Source organism: Lonchura striata, chromosome 1 (genome assembly GCF_046129695.1).
Source record: "Lonchura striata isolate bLonStr1 chromosome 1, bLonStr1.mat, whole genome shotgun sequence".
Lineage (NCBI taxonomy): Eukaryota > Metazoa > Chordata > Aves > Passeriformes > Estrildidae > Lonchura > Lonchura striata.
The window spans coordinates 132,175,979-132,194,092 of record NC_134603.1 but is presented as its reverse complement, the minus strand read 5'-3'; the positions used below and the strand labels follow the sequence as shown (position 1 = coordinate 132,194,092).

Genomic DNA, 18,114 nt, shown 5'->3' with positions numbered 1-18,114 from the left:
TTTGTACATTCCAGCAGTGTACATGTGTGTGCTTATGATATTTTCACAAATTCAAGCTAGTGTTGTTTATACTCTACTACTGCCTCAGGTCTGTAATGGATCCCACTAAACCATGCATTGTGGGGATGAAAATGATCTCCCAAAGCGTTTGCAGTCTTAACAGCTAAGATGAGAAGTGACAAGTTTTGTTTTCAGCAATTGATATGGGTGCAAAGCAGTAAAACTTGTTATTGGAGAGGAAATATTTAGGTTGCAACAGCTATGTATCTGTTGAAGCCTCATGGCACATCAGTAGCTGTATTGCATGGAAGTTACTGGAGGTTAACCCAGAACAGCAACCCTATGGATCAGCATCGACGTGGCATTGTTGGGCCAGCACTGAGCTTCAGTCTGGCCTTACAGTGTCACACAGCACCTGCTGTCTCCATCTCTGGGAGAAGGTGCTGTACCTTTAGCATTTTAGGAGCCAAAAGTAAGAGAGGTTTGGTTATAGCTTGGAGGTGAAGGTTCAGAAGAGTGGGAGCTGAATGCCAGGGCCAGGTTCATCTTTGTCTCATCCTGGGAGACAAAGAGGGCAGAGATGGCCCAGGGTGACCCAGAAGAGTCAGGCAGGCAGTGAGAAATTAAAAAATGTGATTTTGTGAAACAGACCTAAAATTTGTTCCTTGTTGCATTATTTTCAGCCAATCAGTGAGAGCAATTAAATCAAGGTGGCAGACTTCCCCAGGCTGAGCAGAGATCTGAGAAGTAGTCAAAAACTTTTGTACTGTGTTTCACAGCATTTGAACCCTGGTACTTGAAAATCTGTCACTTTGTTTGAATTCACACAGAGATGTTCAAGCAGGAGCCAACCTTTCCTTTAACCGGCAGTTTTATGATGAGCACTGGTCCAAGCATCGTGTCGTCACCTGCATGGATTGGTCTCTTCAGGTAAGATGTGGCTTGGGAGATATGCTTCCATATCATTTCCACTTCTCCCTATAAAACTTATGGGCAGCCTCTGTTTGCCCTTCTTTATGCAAAGCAGGATGCTATTTTTGAGATAACAGCTGGGCCCTGTGTGAGTGAAAGCACTTTTCACTGTGAAGAGTGGAGAACGATAATGAAGCTGTCATTTTTTTTTTGTATATGTTACTTGGTCTTCAAAATCAGGATGTTGTGTTAAAACCCTAGGTTAAGAAACCTACCAAGATTAAGTCTTTACTTTTCCTCTCTCTTTCACTACTTCAGCCAAAAATGGAAATTTTTTAGTACAAAAGGTTTAAAATTAAACTAACTAAAATTAATTTGCTAAATATACGTAGTAGTACATAAGACTTTTACTAAATGTTGAGAAAAATTAATTTTTCTAATATACTAAAACTTAAAATGTGAAAGTATCTGAACAATTTGAAATTATTGAAAATAGGTCTTTCAAAAACTGCTGGGTCCTCTGGTGATGGAAGAGGAGGTTGCAGCTGTTCTGGGTCATGCTAAAGCAGCATGCCTAGAACCTACCCAGTTTTCTCTGCACTGCAAAGCATTGTCATTGAAATAAAACTGATGATAGACCTGCTTAAGCTCTCTAAAACCAATGTAATCACATCAGCAAAGTACAGAAACCAGTTTAATTAACTACTCTGTTGGAAAACTGGGATTATCAGACGTCATCACAGGTCCTGTTAAATGAATTTGGTTTCAGTTTTACTCCAGCCCCCCTTTTCCTGTTTCATCGTTGTTAGCCTGTTCCTAGGTTCTGGCCTGGAGCAAAGCATCTGTTTTCCCTGGGGAGAGAACCTAGGAGACTGTTCTCCTAAATCCACCACACAAATGTAACAAAACTGCTCCAAGAGGACATTGAATTCAAAAATGCCAGCACAAGCCAGTCTGGCTACTTGGCCCCAAACCCAGCCTCAGGCATGCCACAGGATAAGACGCATGGGGGCTTTCAATCCATGCTTCTCTCTTTCCCCTTGAAAAGGCTGCAGAGCTGCTTCCATCCCTCTGGGTACTCCACAGGCGAGGTGGCAGCTGCCTGCACAGAAGACCTGGAGGCTGCAGAGCGTGGAAGAGTCAGGGGTCCCAATGAGCATAGCTGCTAGGCTGAGGAGGTCTGGGTGGTGCACAAGAGCCAGTTGCAGAGAGGCTTCTTGTAATAGCCAGCTTGCACTCCATGTGTGAAATGAAGGATTTATACCTTTGCTTTCATACAAAATATCAGCCTAGCAACAGGTATGCACTATTGTGATGTGGGTGGCCTTTAAGCACATATGGATTTCCACAGAAATCAAATATAAGCCTGAGGAAACACTTATCTTAGGTTGTTCACTTGTTCGGGGGCTGGAAATTACATGGAATTCTTATCTGATATTTTCCTAACAGGCAGCTCTTACTGTATTCCCAGAGCAGCAAGAAAAAAAGCCGCCTCAGAAGAGCACTGCCAAATGTAATTGTTCAGCCCCTGGGGCTTGAAGGCATGTTCTGCTTCCCACCTCTTTGTTCCAGGGTGGCCCCTCCTGCTTTCCTCTTTGTTAACTCCTCATGCTCAGAGCTCCCTGGCACCCCAGCTGGGGCTTCTCTATGTGGGGGGCTCCTGCACGCTGCCCTACAGTAGCTTGGGAGAATGGAGTTGCCTCCTCTCCTTTCTGCTTTGAGTTGTATCCATGAGACAAGAGCAGGAGCCAGACAGAGCTATTTCACCTAACCACTAGCTCTGCTGCTCACACATGCTCCAGGACATGACAGTGTCCACTGTGCCAAAGAATAACTTGAATAATCATGGAAACTGCAGAACACATTGCTCAATTTTCTGCGATAAAACTGCTGCTGCGAAACAGCCTGGAGGCAAGTAGAAGCTTAATCAAACAAAGGACATTGATGCATTGATTAAACAAGTTACTCTGTTCCCAGTCACATGTAGAACACAGTCTCAAACATGTGGGATCATTCATACTGTTCAAGTTAACCCTCTAGCCCCTTGATTCTTTCACAGAGCAACAGGAAAATGGCTTAGCTGCTTAAGGATCTTAGGGCAAGGCCCAACAGACTGAGAGTAAACACAAAGAATGTGCACCTTCTTCTGTCCATAGGAGCTGACTTAGATCACCTAAAACCAATAAAAAAATGGTCTCAGGGATAGTGATGTGTCTTTCTTGACCCTCAGGCAGCAGCCTTGAAGGAGGTTTTGCACAGCACCATTTCTATGTTGCTCTCATTTGCAGGACATCTGGGCACCCAGTGAGGACTGAAACTGTGTAAATGGAAGTAGATTGAGTGGGGCATTGGAGTGTGCAGTGCCAGAGAGGATTTAGGGTACTGAGTTTAGCTCTGCTATTTTTAGAGTCAAAAATGGTGTTACCCAGCTAGGTATGACCCCAGCATCCGCACAAACTTTAAACTATGTTTCCAGTCAAATACATAAACTGATTTCAAAACTTACCAGTACACCAGCAAGATTTGAGTCAGTGTCTGTTTATGGCCAGACGTGCTGCGAACCATGCCCGCTAAACTTCCCAGGAGCATGAACCAGCCCCAAAGTGCTTCAAAATTGGTACTTTGGACCTGCTCAAACACCCTAGCTGGTTGTAGTCATGCTGGCAGGAGGGCTTGTTGCTTCTGCCTGCCCACGTGTCTGCCCCTTCATGACTGCAGGCTCAGCCACTCGTGTGAATGGTCCCCAACCTGTTCAGCCAAAATTGATGCCCCATGAAGAGCCTGCTGCACACTCTGCGTGGGATGAAAAGGTTCAAAGGAGAAGCTGAGCTTGCTGTTCAGAAGTGGTTGTAAGCTCTGCTGCAGGAGTGAGAGAGGAGAGGGGTGAGATGAATGAGAGCAGTTGAGGGCAGGGCTGGCACAACTGTGTCCAGAGAGTTGGCATCTCAGGTGTGGGATTAATTCACCCTCAGGTTCCCCTCTGGTCTTGATGAGGGAGAAGATATGGTTGATCTACTGCTGCCTCTAAATTCACACAACTGAATTGGGTGCTAAACCATTCTTACAAGCTGTGCCAGCAGCAAGGATCTTGAGGGATATAAGTACAATCTAGTTGTTTCCTTAAAATGAGAAAGGGGTAGGCTGTGGTGTCCGTGTGTCATTGCTAATTCTTCCACACATGGGTCCAGGCTCATTCAGAGTGATGAGCTTGAACAGAAAAATCATCATCTCTGTGATCCATTATCCATGGAAGTGTACAGAATATGGGAAGCAACAGCTGCTGGTGGCAGAAGTTACAGCTGTGTGCATTATTTCTTCCAAATGGATTTTGAGAGCAGAGAGGTTTAGACCCCAATAATAATGATATAAACGGTGGTGGTTTGGGATTTTATTAATTGTTAAAGTGCCTTTGGACCAAATTCACTACTTCAGATGAGAGTTTCTTTGTCCTACTTCCTTTGAATCTACCAGCTACACTGTTCTCCTGTAAAGTGGTGGATGGTTTGGCAGGAATTTACCTGGGAAAGACAAAACGTGACAATAATTTACAGATACTGAGAAATTTTGAGGGAAAGCATTTGTAATGTACAAGAAATGAGTGTAGGTCGTGCACAACTTGAGCTGCTGACTTTTTGGTCTGCAGAGGCCACATGATTTTCTCTGGACATGCCATAATCTCCACTGCCTTATCCCTTTAAGAAGGCAAATACTTAGAGGGAAGGACAAAGGTTATCAGATGTGCCTAGTGTCAAACATTTGAGAGTGGACAGCTGGGAGTTACTATGTAGACAGAAAGTAATTGATGTTTTGTGGATAAATTGTTACTTCTTACTGTGTTTTAAAATTATGCAAGATCAAGACAGTGTGTAATTCTGATTTTTCATTTATGATATTATTTATATATAGATATGTATAGATAAGCAAAGCAAATAAATATGGGTGTTGCATATCTACTTCTATACAACAGTGGATAATTCATATGCAGAAAAGTGTGGCTCTGATTTTAGAGTGCTTATTGCATCAATCTCACTGAGTTAGTGGAATTCAAGGTCACCCCGTGCTTTACAAGATGACCTCAACATCTTGCAAAATTGAGCTTCTGTGAAGGAGATGTTTTGTTTGCCATTTGAATCATCAAGAAGAGCTTTCAAGTTGATTCTGTGCATAAGAGAATAAGAGTGCATAATGAAATAAGAAAGAATAATTTTCAGGAATGCTGAAAAAATATTGTGAATTTCAGAGTAGAAGCAAGTCAACCCTATAGTCATAGTGTTTTATTATCAAAATCAATTAAGACAGCAGTTTGTCCCTGAAGGGATGTTGAGCAAATACATTAAAATTATTCAAGCTTTCAAATTTTTCCTCTTCCTTCCTTTTTATTCCCTTTACAAATACTTTGCTAGTTGTCTTTTATTGAGAATTACCTGCAGAAAATAACATTGCCTTTGTGATATTTTAGAATAACTGATAGAGAGCAAGTATCAGGGGCTTTAAAGATATTAGGGATGAGTAAAATGTAAAAGCAACATGAAGCAGAATAATATGATTGAACTAGCATTCACTTTAATTAAAAACAGATATTGCACATTTACTGTAGATTATTTCTGTCTGATATGTAGGTTTTTCGTTATACATGTTATTTTATTTGCATTTTCTTTTCTCTTCTAGTACCCTGAATTGATGGTTGCATCTTATAACAATAATGAAGATGCTCCACATGAGCCTGATGGGGTAGCCTTGGTGTGGAACATGAAGTTCAAGAAAACCACACCAGAATATGTGTTCCATTGTCAGGTAAGGCTGAGGAAGCCATTGTTTTTATGCTTTAGACAAAACAATTTACTACATGGTGCATCTCCTCACTGTTTCCATGAAAAGGTTAAGGTTAAAAATAGGCATATTTAGTAAAAGTACAAGTGACAGTCCAGTGTTTTTAGAAGGCAACCAGCCTTCTCAAACAAAAGTCTGTCAGGGCTGCATGTCATTCTTTGTCTATTTAAAACAGTCCCTAGGAGATTTAGTTCATAAATCCCTCGCACTTATGAAGTAACTGTGGTGTACCACTTCCTCATCCAGGCAGTAACACATGCTTTCCCACCCACATTAACTTCCTCGCATCCTCTGCACTCAAGCTGCCTACCCTTGCCTTGGTTCTGCTCAATATCATGTTTTGCCTTTAAAATTGAGTAGTAAACTTTGCATTTTTGGACATGTGTGTGACTTCCAGCTTAATCAAAATGGTCTTGATTTCAAGAACTACTCCACCAATTCCTTTAGGTCAGTCAGTTTGACTGTCCTTTAAATCAGCAAAATAGCACTTCACTCAGTGCTAATTTACAATTATGCTGCCTTAGAAGTTTATGGACAATTCAAAATTTGTTAAGTGTTTTATTTCTGTATGTCTGTTTACTCCTCTTTTGCTACTGCTTTTATGTGTGAAATGGCACAGCCTCGTATTGACAGAAGTGTTCAGCTCATTGCCTCAATCTCCATCAAACTGTCCAAACTGTGGAACAGGGCTTGGGCCAAATTTCAAACCTCTTCATTAATATCCTTCTGTGGTAATTAAATACAGGACAGTGGCATTCAAAAGCCATATGGAAAAGTTTCAGCAAGTAAAACTTAACAATCAGAGATTAGTAAAATGCAGATAATTCTGTGGTAAAAATTGCTTCTATTGGAAGGATATGTATTACCTGGCTAATTGTGTAAGCCAAGTGTCATTTTACATTTGAGGACCAAACATCTTTTTGAACTAAGTTTATGTTTGGACTTGGGCACATTATCAGATGTAACATAGTGGGAGGGAGTTGCTGGAATTGAAGTTTCTGCTTCAACCCGATTAAGTAACCTTTAATTCTGGGCATATTTTTCTAATTTGCCATACTGAAAAACAACTTCACAAGGAGTTTAGGCCTGCAAATATGCCATACAGATTTATATACATAAATATATGTGTGTGTGTGTGTGTGTTTGTGTGTGTGTGTGTGTGTGTTTGTGTATATGTATGTGTATGTGTATTATCTTTGAAAGAGGACTTGTATTTTCCTGGATATCATATTCAGCAGCCAATGCTGAATTGGCATTAACCTTTCAGACTGCTTAAGGTCTTAGCTCAGATCCCATGTTCAGATTCTTCTATGATATACCCGCAGCTTAATGTTTTGAACAAAATTTCCAAGAGAATAGATGAAATTTCTAGGAAGAATAATAATCCTTCAACTAGATTTACTTCGCAAGATAATGACCAGATTCAAGGTATCCCTCCTGTGTAGACAGAGGAAGATTGACTAAAGACATAACAATTTGTTCCATTAAATTTCTGTCTAGATACAGTTAAACAAAAGAGATATGACTTGCTGCATTGAAAGCAATGAGACAGGCTACATTCTCCATTAGAAAAACGCACACAGGACAAAGTGCTGGCCAGGGATTTAGCATGGCTGAGCTTCTGTCTACTCCTCACATTGTTGGATGTGCTCCCTTTTAGAACTGGAACCTTAAAACCTGTGAATTTAGAGACATATAGGACACTGTGCTTGCACATGTATCCTGGATTCACTCTCTTCCAGCTAAAGAATATCAGTTCTACCCATGGGAAATATTTATTTTCCTTTTAAACTGACCATAGATAATTTGCATTATAAGTTCATTATGAGTTGGATCTGTCTTTGAACCACCATTACAGGGTTTTTGATGAGGAGTATCTTCTGCTTATCTTCAGATCAGATGGAGATACCCACATGGGATTAAACGGGGAAGCAAAAAGTATACAACTTGGTCTCTTGAACACAGGTTTTGCTGTAACTGACTCAGATGGAAAATAAGAAAAGAGTAATATCTTACCTCATAGTCTGGATTTCAGTTCTATAGATCATCATGTTATTCTGTTAGTGGAAACTAACTGTATAATTAGTCAGCCCCATATCATTTATATTACCATTTTGATAGAGAAACATTCCCTTATTCAGTCCTGATTCAGTTATTTCTCTAAGCCTTCTGAGAGAGAGGCCCAATTTTGTTTCACCAAATACATGACCTTACAACAGTCCAGCCCAACAGCTAGAGATGACCACACACCTTACTGTTACAGCTGGGTTGCCCAGATATGACAAACACAGTACTTTTTATAGTACTGTGGAAGTTTGTTGGGGAAATACACTGTATTTCCCCAATAGGCCTCTATTTTCCTTCCTAATGACTTTCTGTAAAAAGTGGTCTCAATAAATCCTACAAGATGCTGACTAATATAACTTTTGCCTTTCAATTTTTGGGGCTCAGAGAGCAAGACACATGGAAGTAGAAACTTGAATTTCAAGTGTGACTGTCAATGGGCTTTTGGAAGACACTTCTAAGAAGCCAAATCAATAAATAGGTTTATGAAGGCATTTCTGAGAAACTTCTAAGAAATTTCACCTCAGGAGTTCTGCTAACATTGATGGAGACAGATGTGTGAAGAAGCTAAAGAGTTGGCTGGAATTGCAGCAGGGAGAACTTCAGATACCAATTGTGCACATTTGGTAAATTCTTGAAGCTAGAACCTTTAATATTTTCCTGTCTTTCTGATCTGTTATACAGATATGTGCCATGGAATTTCTTCATTTTCTTTACCTCTTTCTGAGACTGTTTTTAATCTTACATAGGAGAATGTGAAATGCTGAAAATTTCCAGAACAAAGGGTCTTTGACTAAAGTTCAGCCATGACAGACAATGATGTAAAAATCTACTGGCAAGGATGTTTTTGCCTAACTCCAGTCAGCAAAACATTTGGTTTCAGTCCTCAAATGTGAGGGGTGATGTATTCTGTAAATATGAATTTTTCATCAAATTTAGTCATATTAAATTGTTGTCTCATTAATACAATTTAAGTAGTAGTAAATTTCATAGCACTACAATGTGTTGTGCTACAAATACTGGGTTCAATTTTAGTTAATAATATTCATTAAAGCAAAAATTACAATTAACCGAGTGGACATACTTATTTATTAATTCATGTGTACTGCCATGTGCTCTATCAGATGCTTTCTAAAATAGTCCTGATGGCTTCTCCTCTTACCTCCCATGGAATATTTTTTTTTCTTCTATGTGTTTTCTTTTTGCCCTTCTTTGGGGTTTTATATCTCTGCTTTATGTGCTGACAGTATTTTAGCTGTGACTCCAAGATTTTTTCCTCTGTAGCTCATCATACATTTCTTTACCACAAGGTTAGAAATAGGAAAACATGGAAGAATGAGGGATTAGGCAATTTGTTCATTTGTTTTCCTGTGCAAGCAAAATCTGTTGTCTCAGAAGCAAAACTGGAATGGGAGGGTGATATCATTTGCCAAAGGAATGAATGTTTAATGCTTTCCTTAGGTAGTGAGAAATAACTTGAGTGTACAGTTAATAGTGCAGAGTGCAGACTGGGAATATCTTTGTAGGGAAGAGTCAGGGATGTCCTCTTCCCCCCTGCTGGAGCATCACATACTCTTGGTGTAATCCAGAGCATTCCAAAGGCAAGACACATGCCTTTCAGAAGTACTTTATGAAACCACACAGATGAGTCAACCCTAGTTGGGTTGGTTTGGCAGTATCCAGAGATGGAATGAATTCCAGGAACAACATGGAAATCACATTGACTCTCCCATGGTTTAGATGGGAGAATTTATGCAGTGGTTCACACTGCTTCTCTCAGAGATGGCTGGTTTGTGTTTACGTGGGAGTCACATAAACAAAAACTATTTTTGTTTTTGTATCTCACAGTTATTGATGATCTAACTCAGCATGTGCTCAAGCCTATATTGATTTCTGCAATGCACAGAGCTGGCCTTGTATGTGAACATTCCCGTACCACTGATTGATAGAGTAGCACCAACCAAGTTTCTCAATATTTCTGTCTTTTTCAGAAAGTGCTTTTATGTTCTTAATGTGTTTTTTTTTCCCTGACTATACAAACAAAATCTACATTACCCATTCATTATGAGGATTATTTGTACTACTCATCATCTCTGCCCCTGATATTGTTTCTGTTTCATGGTGGTCTGATCTAAGCTTTCTAAGTTAGAATGACCTGAAGAAGTATCTGAAACTTTGCAGCAACATATCTGATCAAGTGAGGCAAATGAGAAATCACAGTTTGCAGTAGATGGGCTAGTAGATAATAGTCTGAGCTTCATACCCCTTCTTTCAGCAGGGCCTATTAGCATGTGTACAGCACTGCTCTTCTATCAGATCTCATAGCTTTTGGGTTAGAGCTGATCTGCAGAGACAGAAGTCACAAGGAAAAGAAATAATTCGTGTACTTAAGGGACTTGAGGGTATTACAAACCATTTCCTTTCTTCTGGAACTGAAGAAGTATTATTAAAGTTGGTTGAGGTTATCTGGATCTCAGCCTCAAACATCCATCATTTCAGGAGAGGAGAAGTGGAGGAGGAAGAGAGCTAAATATATTAGTTTCAGGCAAATAAACCAAATTCAATGTTACTTTCTGATTTGGAGGACTCTGCATTGGAAAGTAAATAATTCTGCTTTACTATGCTAAATCTAATCATAACAGAAACAAAGAAATTACTTCATTGGCTGTCTTTTGATTTATTATGGATTATCTTCTAATTTCCTCTTTCTCAGCTATGTCTTTTCCAAATGTCTCAAAATGGCAGTGAGGAGTACAGATCTGACACTTAGAAGCAACTACATTCAGTGTATTTTTAAAGCAGGAGAGCACATATGAAGTAGCTGTTATTTGAGGAAGCAGTAACCATTTAAGAGTTCTTTCAAGGAGTCAGATCAACTTTTAGCATAATCACAAAAATATTTCAACAGTATATCACTTTCAATAGCTGCAGCTATTTCTGTCCTTTTCCTAAAATGCTATGCACTCAGATTTACTTGGTTAGTTCCATCTTTTTACTAAACTGTCAGGTTTTTTGTGGGAAAGGGGATTTGTGTTTTCTATTTTAATTTCAAGAAAAGATGTCCATGCTTGGAAAATATTGGTGGATTGGGTACAGAAATCAGCTACTCAGCTGCACCACAAAATGTTTCATTCTCCCCTAGCTTTTTTGTAGTGGCTTCCACACACTGCCATTAAGTTATGTGTTTGACCACTCTTCATTGCTTATCCTGGTGTGGTCTTTCCCTTTTCAACTAAATGGATGGAGTCATAAATGCATATCTTAGAATTAGATGCATTGAGGTAAGTGAAGGGCTATATTTAGTGGCTGATATTGGCCAGAGTTGCCTTATTTTTTTCCTGATCTGGTTTCTTTGTTGTTGTCTGCTCTTTCAAAATCAACATAAATTCCTTCAGATGTGCCTTTTGCTCCAGCAGCCTGTCTTCTAAAGGTGCTGGGTGCCCAAATCCACAAGACTTGTGTGTGGAACAGGCTGAGGTAAAAGTCTGAATGACTAATATCCTCCTTTTCCTCTTGTCCTTGACTTTCCTCCTCTATGGAAACCAGACTAGAGCTCAGTCCCTCCAGAGCTTCTAAAAAAAAGAAATACTACAATAAGTTTAGGAAAGTCCAGAAAGTATGGTTGGAATACTTTACAAATGAAGAAAATTTTGTCTTGTTATATTGGTGCTTTTTCACAAAAACTTCCTCACCTTGTTAGCACTACATTTCAAGCAAGGATTCAGTTCTTCAGAGACATACAAGAAATGAAAGACTCAGAACTCTCTCTAAGCTTCACAAACTTTCGTAAGTAAAATCAATCCAAAAATACAACATGTCCAATTCCAGGGCTAATTTACCTAATTCCTCAATTTATAGTGAGAGAGGGTACCTGTGATCAGTCTTTAAAGGGCTGTAAATGTCAGTGAAGATGTGGTTCTGAGCTGACTGCAAATTTTCCCCAAAAAACTACAAATCCCTTCTTTGTAAAAGAAAGTTTTTTTCTAGCCTGAGTTTCCCTATGACCCCATGATCCTAACCATGAATCAGATTCCTCCTTTTTTCGTAGTAGTTCACTGGTAAATGTGACTGACTGTCTGCTTGTGAAGATACTGAGAGAGCTGCATGGTGGGAATACCTCAGCACCCAGGGTCCCAAATTAGTTGCTGGCTTTTGTAACACATACCCAAATGTTGTCAATCATACCAAGGGGGGCTTCTTCAGAGGTAAAGGTGCTGTTTTCTTTTCATTTCAGTTTTTTTTCCTGCTGTGCATCATTGGCAGGATGATCTCTTTGGAGCTGTGTAAAGCTCTGCTGTGCCTTTTCTTGGGGACATTCTGTTGCTCTTATTTATTGCAGTGTGTGGTTATCTGCACACTGCAATAATTAATGCAGATGCATAGTTGTGCCATTTCGAATTACAGTTTGGGGGAAGTTCTAATTCTAACTATATGACTGAGGGAGAAGAAGAGTTTCAGCTACAGCTTGTGATAGAAGGACATACTTATTCTGTTCCTGTTTCAAAACTTCTGTCCTCCCCCATGTTTCTGTTTGAAATGTGGAAATACAGAGCACAGTTTCTGCCATGAAAATGTCAGTAAGCAAGAGCCCATGTCTTGTCTCTTAGCCTTTAGTTTTGGATTCTTCCCTCTGTTAAATTGTGGTTTTTTGCTCCTCCCATTGGAGGCTATGCCACTTCTAGCCTTTGTTGATTAAAAATACCTATCATTTGGCCTAAGATTAGTGCCCCAGTACTTGTGGAGAGATTGTGTGTAGTCAGTAGAAGTTACTCTCACATCTGAAGGCTAAGTGTAGTACTTGGAAAGTACTACACCAAGGTTTTTGGTGTCTTAGGTGAGAGGAGAGACTTGCATGCAGCCGATTTGTAGAGGGGGACAAAGAGGACTACATATACCTCCTGTCTCCTGTCAAAGACATCGGTGGAGGAGGACAGAAAAGGCACTGAAAATGTGAAAATGTATATTCTGGCTCAGGTGCCACAATGTCTTAGCCAATCCTGAAATCACCAGTCTTGCTTTACTGCTGAAATGCCACAGCTGTTAGTGTGGAATCTACTAGCATCTGCAGTTCAGAACAAAGCATACCATGTTTTCCACATAGCCCTTCACCTTTCAGTCCTAAAATCTCAAAAACCTGACTTATTTCCACAGAACTCAAATCATTATATTTTTCATAACAAGAGTGGGAGAAGGAAACCTTCTTCCAGGCAAGATCAGAGAGCAAATATGCATCATTATTTAGATTTAAGGGATGTCACAAAGTTGCATGCCTTCCCTTGGGTTTTAACTGTATCTTTACAAATCCTTTGTAAGCTGATTTTTCCATAATGACTTGGATCTCTTGCTGCCTTGTACAGAACCCTGAAGAGTGACACACCCATCAAAGCCAATTTGTATAACAAAATAATTGTAGCCATGTCAGTCTGTGAAATGACTGCTATTACAAAAGGTGGGTGTAGTTCCCCTATTAGTAGTTAACATTCTGAATTATTTGAGGACTGTATTTATACGTACAAAGTCTGCTAGCACAGAATGCTCCTTTGCTTAGAGCAAGGCTTAACACAGATCATCATCCTCATTTGAAACTGAGATTTCAATTATGAATCAAATAATTAGGAAGTGACAACTTTGCTTGTCTTGGATAGAAAATTTCAGGCGGTTCTCACATCTAAGCCTTTTTTGGAGGGGTAGATATCATACACTTAAATGATACACTGTCACTACTAGCAATTGCATTGTACTTTTTGCAAGTGTGAAAATAGAGATTTGCAATGAACCTGTACTTAAAGATGCTGTTTCTCTTCCTTAAGTTCCATAGTCTTCCTTTCAGACCAAATTGAAAGAATATGTTGTCTACTTGATACAGTGAGTGTTCAAATTTTTTTAAGTTTCTTTATTTCACTGATAACTGGCATTATACCTTTCTGAATTACTTGTATCTAATATGCACTTCAGAGAAAGCCTAACTTTTGACTTTGCTGAGTTAGACATGCAATATTTTTGAAGTTTAGCTAGCTAAGGGGAATAAAAAAACTGAGTAAAAAACTATATTTCATAGGAGAAGATTATAGTGATATTGATGGTTTGCCAAAACCTCAAGCAGTGACAAAATCCACAGTGTCCTGAAAGAGATGCCTTTGCAAAACCATTCCTTTGCAGATGGCTTAAATTATTGATACTTACAAACACATGACATTATTCGTTCAACTCAGATTTTTTTAAATCTCCATTGATAAAAAAATGCAGATTTGTCACACTATCCCAAAATTGCAGAGAAAAAAAATCATCAAATGCTGCAATTGTTCCTGGGGTTGTTTTATAGTTTAGAAGTTGTTGATTTGGTTACATTTCAACATAACCTAGTGTAAAAAGGAAGGAAGGGAAAAAAGAACCCAATTTTCCTTTGTTGATACGAACATTACATTTTAAATATTTTTTGTGTATTTGAAACTCCCATTGCTAAAAGGGTTTTAGGTGAACAAGAAATGCAGGATCAGATGTGAAATCAATAAGTCACTGAGATCCTTCCACTGAATTTTTTTCCATAAAGGATGTAAAATACCATGCAATTCCCTAGCTGCACTGCAAATGATGGATAAACAGCCATAGGCATGACTTTTCTGTTTGGGTTATGTAACTGTTCTCAGTGAAAACTACTTGCAATGAAGAGTACATTTGGTCCAAATTCAAGAAAATTATTTCACCTCATGATTTTTGTCTCTGTGGGAGCTCTATGTGAGGAGTGAAGCCTCTTTTTGTGTTACCTGGCACAAAATATAAAACAGTTACTCTTCTAAATTGTGGTAAAAGGCCCCAGAAACCAAGGAATCCATCATTACAGCCCAGGATAAAACTGTCCTCTGTCTTAAGTCTAAAATCAACAGTTTTCTGCCCTCTGCCCCCATGGCTGAATGACTGACAAGCACTTTCTTAAAAAGAACTTTTGTATATGGACAACATTGATTTAATGATGATTAACACTCCTGGCTTCCCACAAAGGGAAAGCAGAAGCACGTGCCAAATGGCTGAGATACTGATATCATCCTTGGAAGATGTTTCCCATGGGGCAAAGAGAAAGAAAAGTTAAAGTACATTTATTTTAATGACATAAAATGACAAGTAAATGTCCCAAATACAAGAAGCAATATGCTTTTAACAATTTGTCATATTGGAGAATTGGAGAGAACAGAGTGTTTTCATTATCTCGACAACAAAATGTGCCAGAGTGCATGAGGACCAGTGATTAATTAATTTGATTGCTCTTATAACACTGTTCAGTAGTTAAGAAAAATATCAATCCCACTTCAGTTCCATATTGTTCATTAACATATACTAAATCACCAGTCATTTCATTGAGCGAAAAACATGCTTAAGATTTGCTATCTCATGTTTGCATCTATTAGTCTATTAAATAAATTTACTAAGCCAAATTTAGACGGAGTTGTGCAGAACTCCTGACATGAGTTTTCTGGGATAAATCCATTCTTCCTGGCAGAATAAAGATTCATCATGAAACGTCCCATCACTGGTGTGAGTGAATGAGCCAGGGAGGCTGGTTTTGGGGCAAGAAGTTGTCCTCTGATACTCTAGAGTCAGCAACTGTGCTGATTTAGTGTTCCTAAGGCTTTCACCCTGAAACTGGAAAACACTTATCTCAATCCTTCCTCCTCTACAAGACTCTACAAAAAACTAGAAACCAAGCAGCATAGCCTTGCAGGTGATGAAAGCAGAATGTGAAATTTTCAAAAACTAAGGCTTGTTTGGAGAAAGGAGAATTAAAAAATGTCTATAATGTGTTTCATTTATTCCTCTGTGATCTTAGCTGCTTCCTAACACTCTCTGGGTGTAGAATCAGGCTACTGATACTAGAATCGCTACAGTAATTTACTGTAGGAGAAATGAACAGTGTGAAAACAACTAATGTTTCCACCCTCATTCTTAAATATAGACTTGCTTGTGGTGTCTTCTGTGTTTCCACTAGAAAGCTGTTCATTTGTGCCTCTCAGTCTCTCAATCTCCATATCTATGTGCAATGTTAAATTAATTTTCAATTATTTCCAATTATTTCCAATTACATAGTGACATTGCCTATAAAAGGTACATCAGTGAAAGTGATGGATTTGGGCAAATATAAAAGTCTATTAGTCTTCATATGACTGACATCATCTACCGTGAATCCTGCAGAGAATTTCACCTTGTCTTGCACAACATTCTTGTCTCTGAACTGGAGAGACATGGATTTGATGGATGGAGCACTCAGTGAATATGGAATTGGCTGGATGGTTGCACTGAAAGAGTTGTGATCAATGGCTCAATGTCCAAGGGGTAGCCAGTGACAAATTGTGTTCCCAGGTGTCAGGGTTGGGACCAGCACTGTTTAACATCGTTGTCAGACACATGGACAGTGGATTGAAGCACCCTCAACATGTTCACTGATCACACCCAGCTGTGTGGTTCAGCTGACACTTTGGAGTGAAGAGATACCATCCAGAGGTGTTGGAGACCAGGACATCCCTCTGGCTGTCCTGGCTGTCTCAAGACCCTGGTAGGAGTTTTCGAGACCTTGACAAAAAGTCAAAAACAGCTGCAGAAAAAATTGCCAGCTTTGTATGAAGAATTATCAACCAAGAATTACCAGAAGACCAAGAATTACCAGAATTCAGGAGGTCAAGATGGAGGAATTTAGGCATGTCCTAGCCTTCTTTTCCTTCTTCTTGTCTTCTATGTCTTGGTGTGATGGTGACACTTTCCTATAGGTTTAAGGTAGAGATTCACAGTCTAACATAGATAATAGGTATTGGCAAGAGATTGTAAACATACTACACGTAATTTTGAGTATATAATGTGGGAGCCGCCTGAGGCTTGAGGCAGATTGCCATGGCTTCCTTTCTGGATGGACTTCAGCAGGTCAGAGAAAGAATATTCTAGATAAGGAAAAATAAACAACCTTAAAAGTGCAATCGGACACATTCCAGGCTCCTTCTTTGGCTGCACGGGCTAGGAAACGAACTTTTACACTGTTGGGGTCCCGACAAGCTCACCCTGACACAGGGGGCTTTCATGGGCTTGAGAGGTGGGTCATGTGAGTCTCATGAAGTTCAACAAGGCCAAGTGCAAGGTCCTAAGCACAAATACAGGCTGGACTGAGAAGGGATTGAGAGCAGGCCTGAGGGGAAGGACTTGGGGGTGTTGGTTGATGAGAAACTCATCAGAGCTGGTAATGGGGTCTCTCCATCCATGGAGACAGTCAAAACCCAGCCACACACAGCTGTCAGCAATCTTCTCCAGCTGATCCTGCTCTGACCAAGGGGTTGGACCGGACAATCTCTAGATATGCCTCCCAACATTGGAAATTCGGTGAGTCTGTCTCTGACACATCATACTTGTTTTCGCTTCCCTGTCTGATATTGATGTGGAAGTCTGCTGAGTTGAGACTGTCTCTTAGTCTGTGGAGTCCTCCCAGGACCATCTGAACATCAGAGTGTCCTTGCCTCACAGAATGAAGGTCATTTGCTTTCAGAAGGCCTGAATTTAAAAATTGCTTGTTTAGGAAAGCACTTACCAATTTGCTTGGCTGTAAGTAGGCTTTTGAGTCATTAAAATAATGGAGAACTTAGAAGAATTAATTACAATTAAGTTCATGGACTTCTGAGAAAATATGAACTTAAGTAAGTTCTTTCCTCATCTGGGACTTTAAAGTATTCTTGGTTCAATATGTTTGATCTTCTGACTGTGCCTTGGTTCTCATGGCCTTTGCATTTCTTGTAGGGGTTTGGACTCAGTGCTACACTTGAGAATTATCTGTGACTTTCCTACAAGCATCTGTGACTACTACACCCAACTTCACAGGCTGAGTTGTAGATAATTGTTCTTGCAGCATCTGTACTGGTTTCTAATTCATCTGTGGCTTCACTTAGTTCGGTTGATCAGACACACTAGTTTGAGGAACTGCTTCCATAGAAACCACAAAACCATCCCCAGAGCATGAGAATAACTTGTGTTTCTATTCCTATTCTCCAGACCTGGAATTTGCTACCACTGTGGGCTCTCTAAAGTCTGACTCTGGTATTTCCAGAACTTGCCATCAAGTGATTATTTGTTGTGCTTTCACTGTGAGGAGAAGAGTCCAGGATACCAAAATCTAAGCCTAAGCTCAGTCTCTGCATAGTGTTAGATGGGAACACCTCTAGATAGAGACTATTAGCCTCACTCCTGAGGCCTGGTCCTGGTTCCAGCAGGAAGGAGATTCTGCCTGGACAAGTGTGCAGCATTAAGAAACTTAAGTCTTGAGACAAATGGCTGGGGCAC

The 18,114-nt window shown here is 39.7% G+C and overlaps 1 protein-coding gene across 8 annotated transcripts in view; it reads left to right on the top strand.

The window, feature by feature from the left end:
* DYNC1I1 (dynein cytoplasmic 1 intermediate chain 1) overlaps positions 1-18,114 on the top strand; it is a 183,967-nt gene that overhangs the window by 109,891 nt on the left and 55,962 nt on the right. For all 8 annotated transcript variants that reach the window (XM_021538381.3, XM_021538378.3, XM_021538382.3 and 5 more), the window contains 2 exons: positions 831-930; positions 5,581-5,706. In XM_021538381.3, the coding sequence (XP_021394056.1) occupies positions 831-930; positions 5,581-5,706 (226 nt within the window). The remainder of the gene's footprint in view (positions 1-830; positions 931-5,580; positions 5,707-18,114) is intronic.